The 14778-nt window shown below is 39.4% G+C and overlaps 1 protein-coding gene and 1 long non-coding RNA gene across 4 annotated transcripts; one reads left to right on the top strand and one right to left on the bottom strand.

Moving 5' to 3' along the window:
• Positions 1-238: 238 nt before the first annotated feature.
• LOC146668495 (transitional endoplasmic reticulum ATPase) lies at positions 239-11156 on the top strand. 3 transcript variants are annotated; one of them, XM_085410419.1, is made up of 18 exons: positions 239-1603; positions 2394-2505; positions 2601-2773; positions 2869-3011; positions 3142-3272; positions 4086-4217; positions 4348-4450; positions 5081-5214; positions 5822-5957; positions 6070-6182; positions 7343-7507; positions 7677-7799; positions 7892-8104; positions 8225-8403; positions 8503-8632; positions 10339-10497; positions 10788-10939; positions 11022-11156. In XM_085410419.1, exons 3-18 carry the CDS (start codon positions 2721-2723, stop codon positions 11119-11121), a joined length of 2166 nt encoding a protein of 721 aa, XP_085266545.1. In that variant the 5' UTR covers positions 239-1603; positions 2394-2505; positions 2601-2720; the 3' UTR covers positions 11122-11156. The 3 variants fall into 3 exon arrangements, with proteins under 3 accessions (XP_085266545.1, XP_085266546.1, XP_085266544.1); XM_085410418.1 differs by lacking the exon at positions 239-1603 and adding an exon at positions 1615-2019; XM_085410420.1 differs by lacking the exon at positions 2394-2505.
• LOC146668494 (uncharacterized) lies at positions 10562-14482 on the bottom strand. The gene is made up of 3 exons (XR_014912158.1): positions 13991-14482; positions 13738-13912; positions 10562-11155 (listed from the first exon to the last, which is right to left on the bottom strand). It is a non-coding gene; the product is annotated as an uncharacterized LOC146668494 (long non-coding RNA).
• Between the last annotated feature and the right edge of the window lie 296 nt (positions 14483-14778).

Below are 14778 nucleotides of genomic sequence, written 5' to 3'. Positions count from 1 at the left end.
CTTTATTTAATGTAGGTTATTTATTTGTGTATTATATGTCAGTTCCAGACACATACTTAAGGTAATATTAACTTTGTTAGTTGCTTCTGTTAGCTAGTTACACTTGGCAGTTACTTTTTAATATTTAGTAAATAGATTTTAATTTTGTCATACATAACTAGGAAAAGCTTGAAGGGACAGGCAGCTGGTTCAATCTTTTGCCTTCCTGGGTCTATGAAAACACCTGACTGTCATACATAACTAGGAAAAGCTTGAAGGGACAGGCAGCTGGTTCAATCTTTTGCCTTCCTGGGTCTATGAAAACACCTGACTGTTACTTTTAACAGGGACAGTGCATTTTGATGGACAATGTAAAAAAACATATGATAAAAAATCCCAAATTTGAGCAAGAAACACAAAAAGCGCTTTACTTACATAACAAAGGCTCAAGTCTTATAGACATGCTTACTTCTTTTGTTCCTATAGATATTACTGATAGTCAACATTAAAGAAGAAAATACTGCTTCTGTGGCCTATTTAATGTAGAAAACACCTATGAAGCATCTAAATATCTCTGTGAAACCAGCTGCAGAGTAAAGTTTGGCTAATTGAACTGAAATCAGCCGATAAATCACCTCTGAACTAACACACACACACACACACACACACACACACATATATATTAAAACCCATTTGGCTGATTGTTAATTACTAAGATTACATTATTTACTGAGAGATGTTGTGGGTAAAGTTGAGTCGATCAATCAAGTGATCTCATGCCACCAGCATTTTTTAATGGCTTTTATTGACTGATAACGACAAAAGGCGACCAAATGTGTCCAGTTGTCACATAATTTATTTCCATCTGTATTGTAACAGCATGCATTCCATGTTTATGATACAAAAAACTGTAATTTTGTTTCTTTGTCTTTTTTTTTTTTTTTTTTCAGCATATCCAATGCATTTCAACGTACACTGATGCGTAAATCAGATTCAATGTTTCTTTGTGCATTTAAACCTCCTCTACCTCTCACTGTCTTTCCAATAACTGTGTTTGAAAGATTATTACCATTAGAAAGAAGAAAGTGTTCGATGTGTTGTTAACATCATTTCCTTCTTGTTCGTTAAATCTGTTGGAGGGAACAGCTCGAGTCCTGATTCTCACAGGGGGAATGTACAGTATGTTTAAGCCCTTGTAGCTTGTTTCCTTTCATTTGTTTAAACAATTTAGTAATAAAACATAAAAAATAAAAAGAATCCACAGTGAGTGAATGCTCAGTTGTTTGCAAGCTGTGGTGGTGTTTTTGTGAGTGTCCTTGAGAGGGTGTGTCTATGTATGTGTGTACTAAACATAAATACACCAACGGCCGAGAGCAGCCGGAGCACAACAGCAGTTCACTTCGGTCACGGTGACAAGGAGTCGAAGGACAATGGTTTTAGAAAAGAGAGGACTCGTCCAGGAGATAAAACGAACGATATGTCAGTTCTTTTGAAAGCAGAACTTATTGTGACCCATAAATATTTCACAGCATTTGAGGCTCGCTCAGCTCTTCTTGCATTTGTTGGTTAGTAGCAGGAGGAGGAGGAAATATCACACTGTATCTGTTCTGGGACACTCTCCAAGGTAAGTGTGCAAGGGAGTGTGTGTGTGAAAGTGTGTGTATGGGTCCACCCATGTTGGGGTTATAATAAGACAGAGAAGTAGATGGACATATTTATACCTCCGCTGATAAACAGGCAGGCAGCACCTCCTGTAAACATGCTGCTTTAAGAAAACAGAGGAAAAGAAAAAGGACTCTGACTGCTGGGAAAATATCAGAGCTTCAGAAAGACTAAAACCTGAACAGCGCTGGTCAGATCAGAGGGAAATCTGAGCTCTTCGGTGCTGATTAGAACTACACAAGATCAACTTTTGAATCTACGAGGGCAAACACCTACAGAAGACAGTGAGGGAGTGAACTCTGAGGGTGAAAAATTGAAGGAAATCTAAAGTGTGACAGGACAAAGAGGAGCAGTCATGCCAGGCTCAGGAGGAGCAGAGTGAGTGAAACAGCTGCGTATGCACACAGTAACTTTGTGTATGCATGCGTGTGTGTGTGTGTGTGTGCTTAGTCATGCATGTTTCAATATGCAGTAAAATATTTTAAGGAGTAAAGACATTTTATCCAATATGGATTTTTGTGTCATGAAACTTTGAATAATGAGAAATCACAGTGCAGCTGTTCAAGATCATAAAAATGTTAAAACTCCTGTACAGTTAATTATTGATAATCAAATAATATTTTCATGTTTATGAAATCAAATAGTTGCTATGTGCAGAGCCACACAGATTCTAAATACAGCACAGAGTCACATGAGGAAATTAGAGCTTCACGTACATGTGAGAGTGCCATAATGCGTCTCTTGTTTGGAAGCCCAAAGGGAGAAGATTACTCCACTGCCATCCTGAAGCAGAAGCATAGACCAAACAGGCTCATTGTAGATGAGGCTGTCAGTGAAGACAGCAGCATTGTCAGCCTATCACAGGTGTGTGTAAGGTGTAAATATAGCCACACAGAGTCCTGTTTGTCTTCTTGTTAGACTGTTAGGCTTATGTGTGTGAGTGTGTGTGTTTGCATTAGCGAAAGACAGAGGAGCTCCAGCTTTTCCGAGGAGACACCGTGGTGCTGAGAGGGCGGAAACGACGGCAAACAGTGTGCATCGTCCTGACGGATGACACCTGTGGAGATGAACGAATTCGGATGAACCGTGTGACGCGCAACAACCTGCGTGTCCGGCTTGGTGACGTCATCAGGTGCAGTGGACCTCATGCCTGTGGCTTTGAGTGTAGTGTGGAGCTATGAATTTACCATAATCCACAGGTGTCTGCTGATGTGCATGTCATTACAGTATCCATGCCTGTCCTGATATCAAGTATGGGAAAAAGATCCACGTGCTCCCCATAGATGACACCATTGAAGGCCTATCAGGGAACCTCTTTGATGTTTTCCTCAAACCGTACTTTCTGGAGGCTTACCGGCCTGTGCACAAAGGTACAGCAACACCTCAGCTGCTAGTTATAGCGCAATAAAATCAGCTGAGGTCACATTATAACATAAAACAGAAACTCAAAGAGCACAAGAAGCTGCTGTGAATGTAGTGGCTTCTCCTTTTCATTGTTAGGTGACATCTTCTTGGTGAGGGGAAGCATGCGAGCTGTGGAGTTCAAGGTGGTGGAGACGGACCCCAGCCCTCACTGCATCGTTGCCCCTGACACAGTCATCTACTGTGAGGGAGAGCCAATTAAGAGAGAGGTCTGTGAGAGATTAAAGAGTCTGCTTTGTGTGATGTTAGTGTGTGTTAACATTTAAAGAACTGTAAGAAAACCCTTTTATATCAAAATTCTCCTATCTGGAGAATTACTGCAAGAAGTATTGCACCAGTTTGTTCCAGATTGTAGCGCTTATACTGTAAAGTCCTTTATGAAACTGCAAATTGCATGTATCATATTGGCAATGTGTTGTTGTACAATAAATAAATAACATTAATCAGACTGCATTTTGGCTCATTTAAAATTAAACTAGTAAATATTCTTCTCACAGATTTGTTAATTTTTTGTTAGTTCATTGTATAAACTGTTGCTTCATTTGTTGCATCAAAAATAGACATATACTTTCACTTATTTCCAGCTACGACTCACTTCTCTCACATCTATATTAAATTATATTACAGAGCAACTCCATGAATCTCTCTGTTTGCTTGTATTGACCCCAGTTTTAGGTATTTTGAACTAACAATCTCCAAATACTTTTTAGATTAAACATTAGATGAAGATTGTGACTACATGGGGTTTATTTAGGTTTCTGCAGTTTTTTTTTTAGTGTGACATTCATTCTTCTTTCATCCCATCCGATTTCTTCCTGTTCCAGTAAAAAGAAATCTCTTTTGTAGAACCGAATGTCTGACTCAGGACAAATGACTTTCTTGTTTCAGGATACTATCAAATTTATAAAAATGGGTAAAAGGGACCTTTGACGATTCAAAGATATACACAAAGAAATCTCATCGCCTCATCTTTTAATCAGTACATACAGTAATAAACTGTCTGGCTTTCTGGTGCATGACAGGATGAAGAGGAGAGTCTCAATGACATTGGCTACGATGACATTGGAGGTTGTCGGAAGCAGCTGGCCCAGATCAAAGAAATGGTGGAGCTTCCTCTTAGACACCCAGGACTGTTTAAGGCTATCGGAGTTAAGGTATCATGCACACACACACACATGCAGTTCAAAAACAAATTATCATCCCAGCCACCAATAATAGTGATTGTTTCCATTTTAACATGGCATCTTTTTGCATTACTTGGTATGTTCTTCCCTTCTCTCTCAGCCCCCCAGAGGTATCCTGCTGTACGGCCCTGCAGGAACAGGAAAGACCCTGGTGGCCCGAGCTGTAGCAAATGAAACTGGTGCCTTCTTTTTCCTCATCAATGGTGAGACTTTTGTCTACTGAGGCCTGAAAATCTAAAGCACAGAAGGAAATAAATGACTCTCTGCAAAGCAGAATATTATGCAAATAAATGCAGCAAACAAACAAAAAATACTAGTAATAAATTAATTAAAACTTTGAGTTAATATGGTTTTGCAATTCTTTACTTTTGTAAAAACTGTGCTCCAGTTCGTTTTCTGTTGAGTGTCTTGTGTCAGTTAACCAAGAGATGGATTGAACCCTCTTTGAAAGGTAAAACAGAAATGCACAGTAAATAGAAAAAGGAAAAACAACAAACGTTTTAAAAAAATAAACAGAGAGAAAAATTAAGAGGGGAATTTATTTATTTATTTACCTTTATTCAACCTGGAAGTTCCACTGAGATCACATCTCTTGCCAAGGTAGCGGTCATATATTGAAAATCCATTAAATACAACATAAAGTGCAAGATCTGCAACAAACTAACAACACACCAATAACTGCAACAAAGAATACTAGTGACCTTTCAAGAAAAACTTTTAAAATGTAGTCAGCTGAATAACAAGAACCTGATGGAGGTTATAGTGGTAAATAGTGGTTCTCTTATTCTTAGTCCTGTGCAGGAGATGTTTGTAAAGTATCATTCTGTGACCAGGTCCCGAGATCATGAGTAAGCTGGCCGGAGAGTCAGAAAGCAACCTAAGAAAAGCATTTGAGGAGGCAGAGAATAACGCCCCTGCCATCATCTTCATCGATGAGCTGGATGCCATTGCTCCCAAGAGAGAGAAGGTAAACATGAGGGGACAATTCAAGAAACCTGTTTCTGCTTGGTCAGATCAGTGTCTGCAGAAAACTGGCTTTCAGCAAGTCTTTACTATCATTCCATCACAAATCAGCATGGACCTGTATGTGTGTTTATATATATATATGTGTGTGTGTGTGTGTGTGTGTGTGTGTGTGTGTGTGTGTGTGTGTGTGTGTGTGTGTGTGTGTGTGTGTGTGTGTGTGTGTGTGTGTGTATAAATGGTCTGTTGACCAACTTTCAGGCATTTTTTTGCACATTGAAATCTAAAGCACTGTTTGGATTTCTGAATACTGGCTAGTTAAAATATGAAAAAAGTCTAGTCTCATGTTTCAGCACAAACTAATAAAAACTCTTCACATTGCAAAGAAAAATTAGTTAGTTTCAATGGGCGTGGAAAGGGCCTGAAGGTGGGTCAGTGGACCTTTTTTGGACCATTACAATTTTAGGCAAATCCGAGTTGGTCAAGCAGAAAATGTTCTAAAAATGTGCTGATTTAAGACGGGAGTGACCTAACCCCCCGTTGTTCTCCTGTGTCCATGTAAATAACAGTTAAATGTTTTTGACCACGTGTGAGTCTGTGTGTATGTACAGACTCATGGCGAGGTGGAGAGGCGTATAGTGTCCCAGCTCCTGACCCTGATGGATGGCTTGAAGCAAAGAGCTCATGTGATTGTCATGGCTGCAACAAACCGACCGAACAGTGTGGACCCGGCTCTGAGACGCTTTGGTTAGGAGAAACGCACGCACACACACACACACACACACACACACACACACACACACACACACACACACACACACACACACACACATTTACAAATATTGCAATTTCTTTCCAGGCAGGTTTGACCGTGAGATTGATATTGGAATCCCAGATTCGACTGGTAGATTGGAGATCCTGCAGATCCACACCAAAAACATGAAACTGGCTCAAGATGTCGATCTGGAGAGGGTGAGCCAGTGGAAAATGAATGAATGCTTTAATATAAAATTAAAACTGAAATGGTGAGTTAAATAATAATAAATAAATCTGCTATTTTTTCATCAATCACCTTAAAGGCTCAAGCAAAAAAAGCCAACAACTTTTTAAATTGTGGAGTTTGTGAACATTATACCAAAGCTAGTGGCTTCATAGTGTAGTAGTTTACACACAGTTACCAATCAGATGAAATATCCCTGAAGGGTGTAAAAATCTGCTAAATTACATATGTGGAGCTCTCTGCCGTGATGAAGCCTCCTGACTAAGGGAACAGCTGAAAGTAGCTGATCTGATAACAAAATTTATATCTTATAGCACTGTACTGGTAACAAGTCTAAAAATTACCACTAGAATGTTAAGGTGAGCATTTTTTGCAAGTAGAGCAACAAGAAGCACATCCTGTACCAAGGCCAGTGTCCTATTTTGCAATTATAAATAAACTAATCAGGATGAAAACATGCATTTCTCTACCAAGGATCCACCTTGGCCCTCCTGCCCTGGCAGATGATTAAGGATCCTTAGGTGTTGTAGGTCTTTTTGATATTCTTGTAATACAGCTTGAACTTATGGCAAGAGAGTATCATTTAATTAGAGTATTCCCCATAAATGTAAAGACTCTGATGATTCCTTATAACAGTTTTTACTGAAATAAAACTGAAATTTTAAATGGAATTTGTAATTAAATATGAAATCAAACATTTTGACAATGCCTCCTTTTGTTGCTGTAAGTGTTGCAATTTTTATTAGACCGTATGCATTATAATATCAATTGTAAACATAACCTTCTCTGAGAAGGGGCGATATAGGAATCTATGCAACAAACTAATGATATTTATTCAAATTATTTCTTTTAAATTATCATTATTATTATTATTTTTTTTATCAATATAGGGTCAGTTAAATTTAATATAGTTGAACGTTAGGGTGATATAAGCAAACTCACCAAATACTTAAACTTCTGAACCTTAAATTTTGTTTTCCTTTTAACTGATTTAATACTTTTATGTGCTATTTTCTTCTTCTATAAATCCCTTTTTGATTCTTGTCAGTAAAAAAATTATATGAATAAATATTATTTGCTTGATTGATACTTAGTATGTTAATATTAATGTGATTTATTTAAAATACTCCAGATTGCCACAGAGACCCATGGCCATGTGGGTGCTGACCTGGCTGCTTTGTGCTCAGAAGCTGCTCTGCAAGCCATCCGGAAGAAAATGACCCTCATAGATCTGGAGGATGAGACCATCGACGCTGACCTGCTCAACTCAATGGCTGTCACTATGGATGACTTCCAGGTACAAAAGACATGAATGCACATGAATTTAGCTCTTTGTGTTGGTAGAACTATAAGAATTGAGTGAAAGAACAACATATAACATGAATGTGAGATGCATATCAATATTTCTTGAGGAATTAATAAATGAATAGATATGCATCTCTTTACCAAACATCGCCTCACTTTAGTGGGCTTTAAGTCAGAGCAACCCATCAGCTCTGAGAGAGACGGTTGCAGAGGTGCCTCAGGTCAACTGGGAGGACATCGGCGGACTGGACGAGGTCAAGCGAGAACTCCAAGAGCTTGTTCAGGTGGAAGAAACACTCATGCATTAATTTTGCCACAATACTACAAACACAAGCTCAATCCATAATCTGTGAATCTTCATCTTGCTTCACCATAGTACCCTGTTGAGTATCCTGACAAATTCCTGAAGTTTGGAATGACCCCATCTCGTGGAGTTTTGTTTTACGGCCCTCCAGGCTGCGGGAAAACCCTACTGGCTAAGGCCATCGCCAATGAATGCCAAGCTAACTTTGTCTCAATCAAAGGACCTGAGATGCTCACCATGTGGTTTGGAGAATCAGAGGCAAATGTTAGGGATGTGTTTGATAAGGTAAGAGTGGAGAGAGGAAAGTGTGAGCTCAATACAGACTAAAGTACTCTATCAAATCTGTAGTTCTGGCTTTACACTTTAACCTTTCTTGACCTCTTGACCTTTTCCTTCTGCCTCCAGGCCAGACAGGCAGCCCCCTGCATCTTGTTTTTTGATGAGCTGGACTCCATCGCCAAATCTAGAGGAGGCGGTGCAGGTGATGCAGGTGGTGCAGCTGACAGAGTCATCAACCAGATACTCACAGAGATGGACGGCATGTCGGACAAAAAGAACGTCTTCATCATCGGTGCCACAAACAGGTGCACACATTTTTGCGTGTCTGTATCGTACAGATGTTAATAAATGAAACTCTTTACGGACTTTTCTTCTCACTTTCATCCTTCCTCTCATCATCCCAGGCCAGACATCATAGACCCAGCCATTCTGCGGCCAGGTCGTCTGGATCAGCTCATCTACATCCCGTTGCCTGATAAGCCATCTCGCACAGCAATTCTTAAAGCCAATCTACGCAAATCTCCTGTTGCAAGAGTTGGTGATACACACATACAAAAACCAATTGCTCTATACAGTTAGATTCATAAGTTTTGTAAAATTACACATTTTTTTTAATTTTACCCATGTACACCACCACAGTGGATATTAAACTCAATCGAGGTGTGATTGAAGCGCAGACTTTCAGCTTTAATTTAGGGTGTTTAACCAACAGATTGCATTAACAGTTTCAAAACTGCAGTGGTTTTTATGCATAGACCCCCATTTTCAGAGGCTCAAAAGTAATCAGACAAACTAAAATAATTTTAAATATAGGAACTGCTATTAATACTTGGATGAAAATGCGTTGCTTTCAATGACTGCCTTAAGTCTAAAGTCCACGGACCTCGCCTAATGATGTGTTTTTTCCCCTGATACGCTTTGCCAGGCCTTTACTGCAGGCTAAAAAGTAATTGGACAATTAATTCAGAAGCAGTTATGTGGCCAGATGAGTCCTGCTCCCTGAGTATTCCATGACAAATTAACCAGATAAAAGACCTGTAGGTGATTCCAAGTGGTGACGCTGCAATTTGTTCACTAGAGCCATCAATATGAGATACAAAATGAGACATTGAGGCAAGTGAGGGCAGCTATAATCAGACTGAAAAACAAAATAAACCAAAGATTAGGAGCAGCTAAACCAACCATCTGAAGCATTTTTCAAAAAATTGAATGTGCTGGTCAACAACAAATTCCCTGAAAAACCAGAGAAGACAAATAAAGTGGATGATCAGAATGATTTCCTTGTTTGAGAGGAAAAACATCTTGATGCATTCTCAATCATCCAGGAAAGTAAATTTTTGTGTGAGTCTCCCACAAAACGCTACGTCCAGACGAACAGAATCAACTTTTGGAGAGAGGAAAAACAATTTCACAACATCTAGCCAAATCAAGAATACTTTAGAAGAGGTAAGCATATTATTGCAAGTCTGCAATCAAGAGATGCCTTCATGAATGGAAATCAAGTGAGTTTACAACCAGGTACAAACCACGTATTACAATCCAGAATAAGGTCAGATTAGATTTTGCCACAAGACATATAAAATCCACTTCTGGAAAAAAATATCTTGTGACAGGTAAAGCCAAGCTTGAGTTGTACCAAAATGATGTGTAGAGAAGGAAAGAAACAGCTCCTAATCCAAAGCGTAACACGTCATCTGTAAAACATGGTGGAGACACCATCATGGCATCGGCATGTACGGCTGCCAGCACAACTGCGACTGTAGTGTTTATAGATGATGTGACTGCTGATCAAACCAGGATGAAATCTCAAGTGTCTCCTCAGATTCAACTAAATGCTGTGAACCTGAAAACACGCTTTTCAGTTACTGAAGACAAAACTAAAGGCACAAAAATAGCAACTGAATGTGGCTTCAGTAAAGGCCTGTCACAGCCTCTCTAGAGAGGAAACACAGCATTTGATTCCCATTGGTGCAAGCGTTTGGAATTTTTCCTCATTATTCTGAAAAATCCCTGTATTTACAATTATGTTAGTTTGTCAAATGAATTTGAGCCTCTGAAAATGAGCAGACTGTGGATAAAAATGACTGAAATTCCTAAACAGCTTCAACTTTTGTTGAATCCCTTGACTTCAATCACATCTTCACTGTTTGATTTAAAACCCACTGTGGGAGTGTACAGAAACAGAAGTTATTTTTTACAGTGTCTTAGTTTCTGTCGTTTACTCTTCCTCTTGTCTTCAGGATGTGGATCTTGAATACCTTTCTGGCATCACAGATGGATTTTCTGGAGCTGATCTGACAGAGATCTGTCAGCGGGCCTGTAAGCTGGCCATCCGTGAGGCAATAGAGGCCGAGATCAAGGCTGAGCGTCAGAGGCAGAACAGACCAGGCGTCCCTATGGTCAGCTGCTCAAGCTTGTTTACACCAAAATATAATGTATTATAGAAGAAAATGCTAATTGGGCTTCTCTGGCTTTCTTTTATTATCTCTACAAATCACATCTCAAAGTTGTACCAGGCTGTGTGTGCATGGTACAGACAGAGACTGTGGGAGATAAAACGTTCCCTAAAGGGCGGCTGTGTGTTTTGTAACTTTCAGCCTTTGGACTGGGAACACACACACACACGCACACACACAGTGTATTATTTTTGCATGAAATCCTTATCTGTTTTCTTTTTTTCTGACTGCAGGATGAGGACTTTGATCCAGTCCCAGAGATCAGGAAGGACCACTTTGAAGAGGCGATGCGATTTGCCCGTCGCTCTGTTAGTGACAATGACATACGCAAATATGAGATGTTTGCTCAAACTCTGCAACAGAGCCGAGGTTTTGGAAACTTCAGGTGCACATGCTTATCAAACGTGTAGTTGTGGACAAGCCAGTCTTGTTTTAGTTGTACTTGAAACTCTTTTCTCCCCACCCAGGTTTCCTTCTGCTACTGGTTCCCAGTCTGGAAGTCAAGGTTCTGGATCTGGGAGGCCGAGTCTGTACAGAGATGAAGGCGACGATGATCTCTACCAGTGACAAAAACTGCAGTCAGCTACTGTGTACTGCTTCTCTGGAGGAATGAGACAGATGATTAAAGGAAGTAAAAAATTTTAAACAAAAAAAAAAGAAAAGAAAAAAAGAAAGAAAAACTTTTTCTAAATTTTAATAAAATCATAAAACAAGAGGGTGAATAATAAATCATTTTCTATATGACTTTATCAGTCTCTCACATCACTGGGAATTTTGGCCCACTCCTCTTTACAACATTGTTTCAGCTGTGCACAGAGGGCCTTACTTTTGAATACTTTGATACACAGCAAACTTGATGGGTGACTAAATTAGGTGTCCAGGTCCTGTGTCTATAAAACAAACCCAAATCATGACCCCTCCACCACTGTGTCTGTCAGTTGATATGATGTATTTGTATTTGATTTACTGTGTTTGTGCAGTATGGCTAAATATCTCCTGTAAAATCTGTCTAAGGATATTGTTCTAGAAGTCTTATTGATTGTTTGGATGCAACTCATAAACATTAACATTTAACATAATAGCTGAGGTCACTGTAGAGTCAGAGATGTAGCTCTTAGGATTTTATAGTTTGTCTGAGCATTGCACGGTCTGACCTTGGGGTGAATTTTTTTGGGTGACTGGTGTCACCTGAATGCTCCAGATCAGCAGAATAATATTTGTTTTACTGTCCCCACGCAGTCAATTTATAAAACAAGTCTAAAATCTTGTTACCCTAACAACATGCTTTGGTTGTCACTGTGATCAGTTTGCACTTTTCTGTTTAACAGTTAAGAAATGAATAAAAACTTCTTCTTCTTGAAAATTTGTATTTTATGAGTAGCGTTAGCAGCAGTGAGTCTCTATATAACAAAGCTTGACTCAGCCAGCAGAAGGTCTTGGATCAAGCTACAAGCTAAATACAGGCTTATTTTAAATTCCTTTCACGCTCACTGGGAACGTGATTTGTACTGTGTACCAAATACTATCATACAAGAGCTTTTTCGCACAAGTGATTTTGCCATGTTACAATTTAAATGACTTGCATTTTTCTTTAAATAATAAAATGAATAAGTTGAAATGTGGGTTTTGTAAAATAAGGAGGGGATGTTTTTCTCATTATCATTTAATATTTTAATATGGCATTATTAGTTCATCAGAAGTATATAACCAGCTTTGCATTAAGCATAAATTGAAGTTTTTGACCTTACATTATTCTTTGCATTACAGTGATGGTGATAACTTTAGTTTGATCTTTCCTTGCAGGTACCAGAATAATAACATGATTTTCCATTGCAGATGTAACCCTGATCATTCCATACACCTTGCAGTTTGTTGCTTATTTTAGAGTTGTGCTCAAGTTAATTAAAGGTTAAAAGCTACAGCCAGCGCGAGTCTGACTGATCTATGGAGGGCAAAGGCTTTGAGCTTGGAAGGCCGCACGCGCTTACACAGCACTTATAAGATGTTATTCTTGGTGATTTTGTGCTTAGTCATGTTTTAATATGTTTTAAGTAGAAGTAGCTGATCCAGCAATATTCATTTAATATTATATACTTGATTTAGAGCAATACACACTGATGGTCTTAACAAATGAAAGAGTCCTTGTAGCTGCCATGTTGTGTCTTAGCAGGGTACAGACGGTTCCAGGAGACGGGGGCAGTCAGCGTCTGCCCTCGGGAAGGAGACAATGTTATTCTTTGTGTTAAATAAAATTGTCAACATTGATTGTATTACACCTGTCACTACGCAGGAGGGGGCGTTCTAATACCCTGATTTCATAAAACTATGGTGATGTGTTTTTTGAGATGAGATCTGAGACTGTCTGCATACAGTGTCCATCTCCCACGTGTAGGGATGGGTATTGATAAGATTTTAACGATTCCGATTCCATTTTCGATTCTGTTTAACGATTCGATTCTTTATCGATTCTCTTATCGATTCTTTTTTTTTTTTTAAAAAAGGAGAACACTAAGGTCATTAGCTCAGAGCTTTGTTTTATATCTTCTCTTTGAACAAGATAGAAATTTAGGAGTAACATGGCCTTACAAACCCAACAGTGAGATCTTGAGAGATCCAGCCTACGGCTCTTCAATGGGGTGTCACAGGGTCCCCAGGAAAAAAAAATTGTAAATGTAAAATAATAAAATAAATATTCTTGTGAGACATATCACATATTGACGGGGTCGGGTTATGTTAAAAAGTATAAATTGTTATACTTTGTTCATTGGTTCAAAGGTACCCCACACTTCTTTTTTTGTTTGCTTGTTTGTTCTGGTGTATTTTTCATTTGAACTGTTACTCTGCCAGAGTAATCATATTTACAAGATGGCATTGAACGCCCCATTGGTGTATCAGGAAAACTATTTTGTACGTATGTTCCTTGAAGGGGATTGAAGTCGTTCTTTTTTCCACCGCAGCGAAGGGCTAGGAGTAGGAGAGGAGCTGCTGTATGTTTTTGTTATCGAATCGATCTGATTGTGAAATAAAGCATATGCAGTGAGAAAGCAACTCCAGGAGTCATCCCTGCCTTAAAGCTGCAACATTCTTCTGTAGCAATAACAAAGTATAACATAAATTGTTCTGTGGCAATTACACAAGAATATCCAGTAATGTCCCTGCCTACAATTAAACACATTCACTTACCAAAAATCGGGGGCATCTGCTGTGGCAAATGGGTGCAAGCCTTTGACCACAAACTTAGACACTGCTCGGTGACATTAGTCTATCCTGGCCTGAAAGGAGACGCTACCGGTAGACTGCAGCGAGAACTGCCAGCGAGCGCCAGCCAGACTCTGTCTGTCTCTCTCATCATGGTCACCTACATGTACAGTAATGGCAGGTCTTGTAATAAGGCAGATTGCGCTAACATAATATGCACTGTTAGTTGATTATTTACCTGCCGCATTAACGGGAGAGCACGTGCAAACGTTACCGCTGCTGCTGGGTTGAGAGTCACGAGTCCGGAGCGGAATTAAAAACGCGTGTCGTCGCGTGTTTTGTGAGCAAATGCTTTTGCATATTCGTAGTGTTTCCTCCCTTAAATGAAATATCTACTTTGCAAGTTGCCCTGTTGTCATCGGTTCTCATAAAGTATAATCAAACTTTTGAGCGTTTGAGCCGCTTAGGCGCCATGTTTCCTGCCAGGTAAATGACGCTCCGCAACGTGGTGACGTCATTCGGGGCGACTGGAATCGATAAGGGAATCGTTTGCAAAAATGGCAAACGATTCCAAGGAATTGAAACAGTGGGAACCGGTTCTCAACAAGAACCGGTTTTCGATACCCATCCCTACACGTGTGTGATCATTAAATCATCGTTTGACTCAACCCGACCGGACCAGTGTTGTTATTGTGGGTTTTTCCTCTGGTGTCCATCCCCAATATTTTGAACCTTAACAGTTTACATAAATTTTACTTGCCCGAAGGAATTTTCTTGTGCTCTTAAGTAAAAACAAAACATGTGTGCAAACACACAAGCACTGTTGCTTCACATCAACACTGGTTCATTTGTACAGTTGTTGTTAATTTATTTATCAAATGATCAGAAAGCCCGGGAAAATGATCTGCAAAAACAAATCTTTACTGCATACAGAGTGACTGTAGTACATAGTCACTTCCAGAGCCCCATTCTTAGCCAGGAAAAGCCCCAATTTAGATACATTTTCAGGGTCTTTGTTTCATACAC

This window comes from Rhamphochromis longiceps, linkage group LG6 (genome assembly GCF_057381845.1).
Source record: "Rhamphochromis longiceps isolate RC_006_pf linkage group LG6, R_longiceps_female_GT1.1, whole genome shotgun sequence".
NCBI lineage: Eukaryota > Metazoa > Chordata > Actinopteri > Cichliformes > Cichlidae > Rhamphochromis > Rhamphochromis longiceps.
This window is presented reverse-complemented; position numbering and strand designations above follow the sequence as displayed.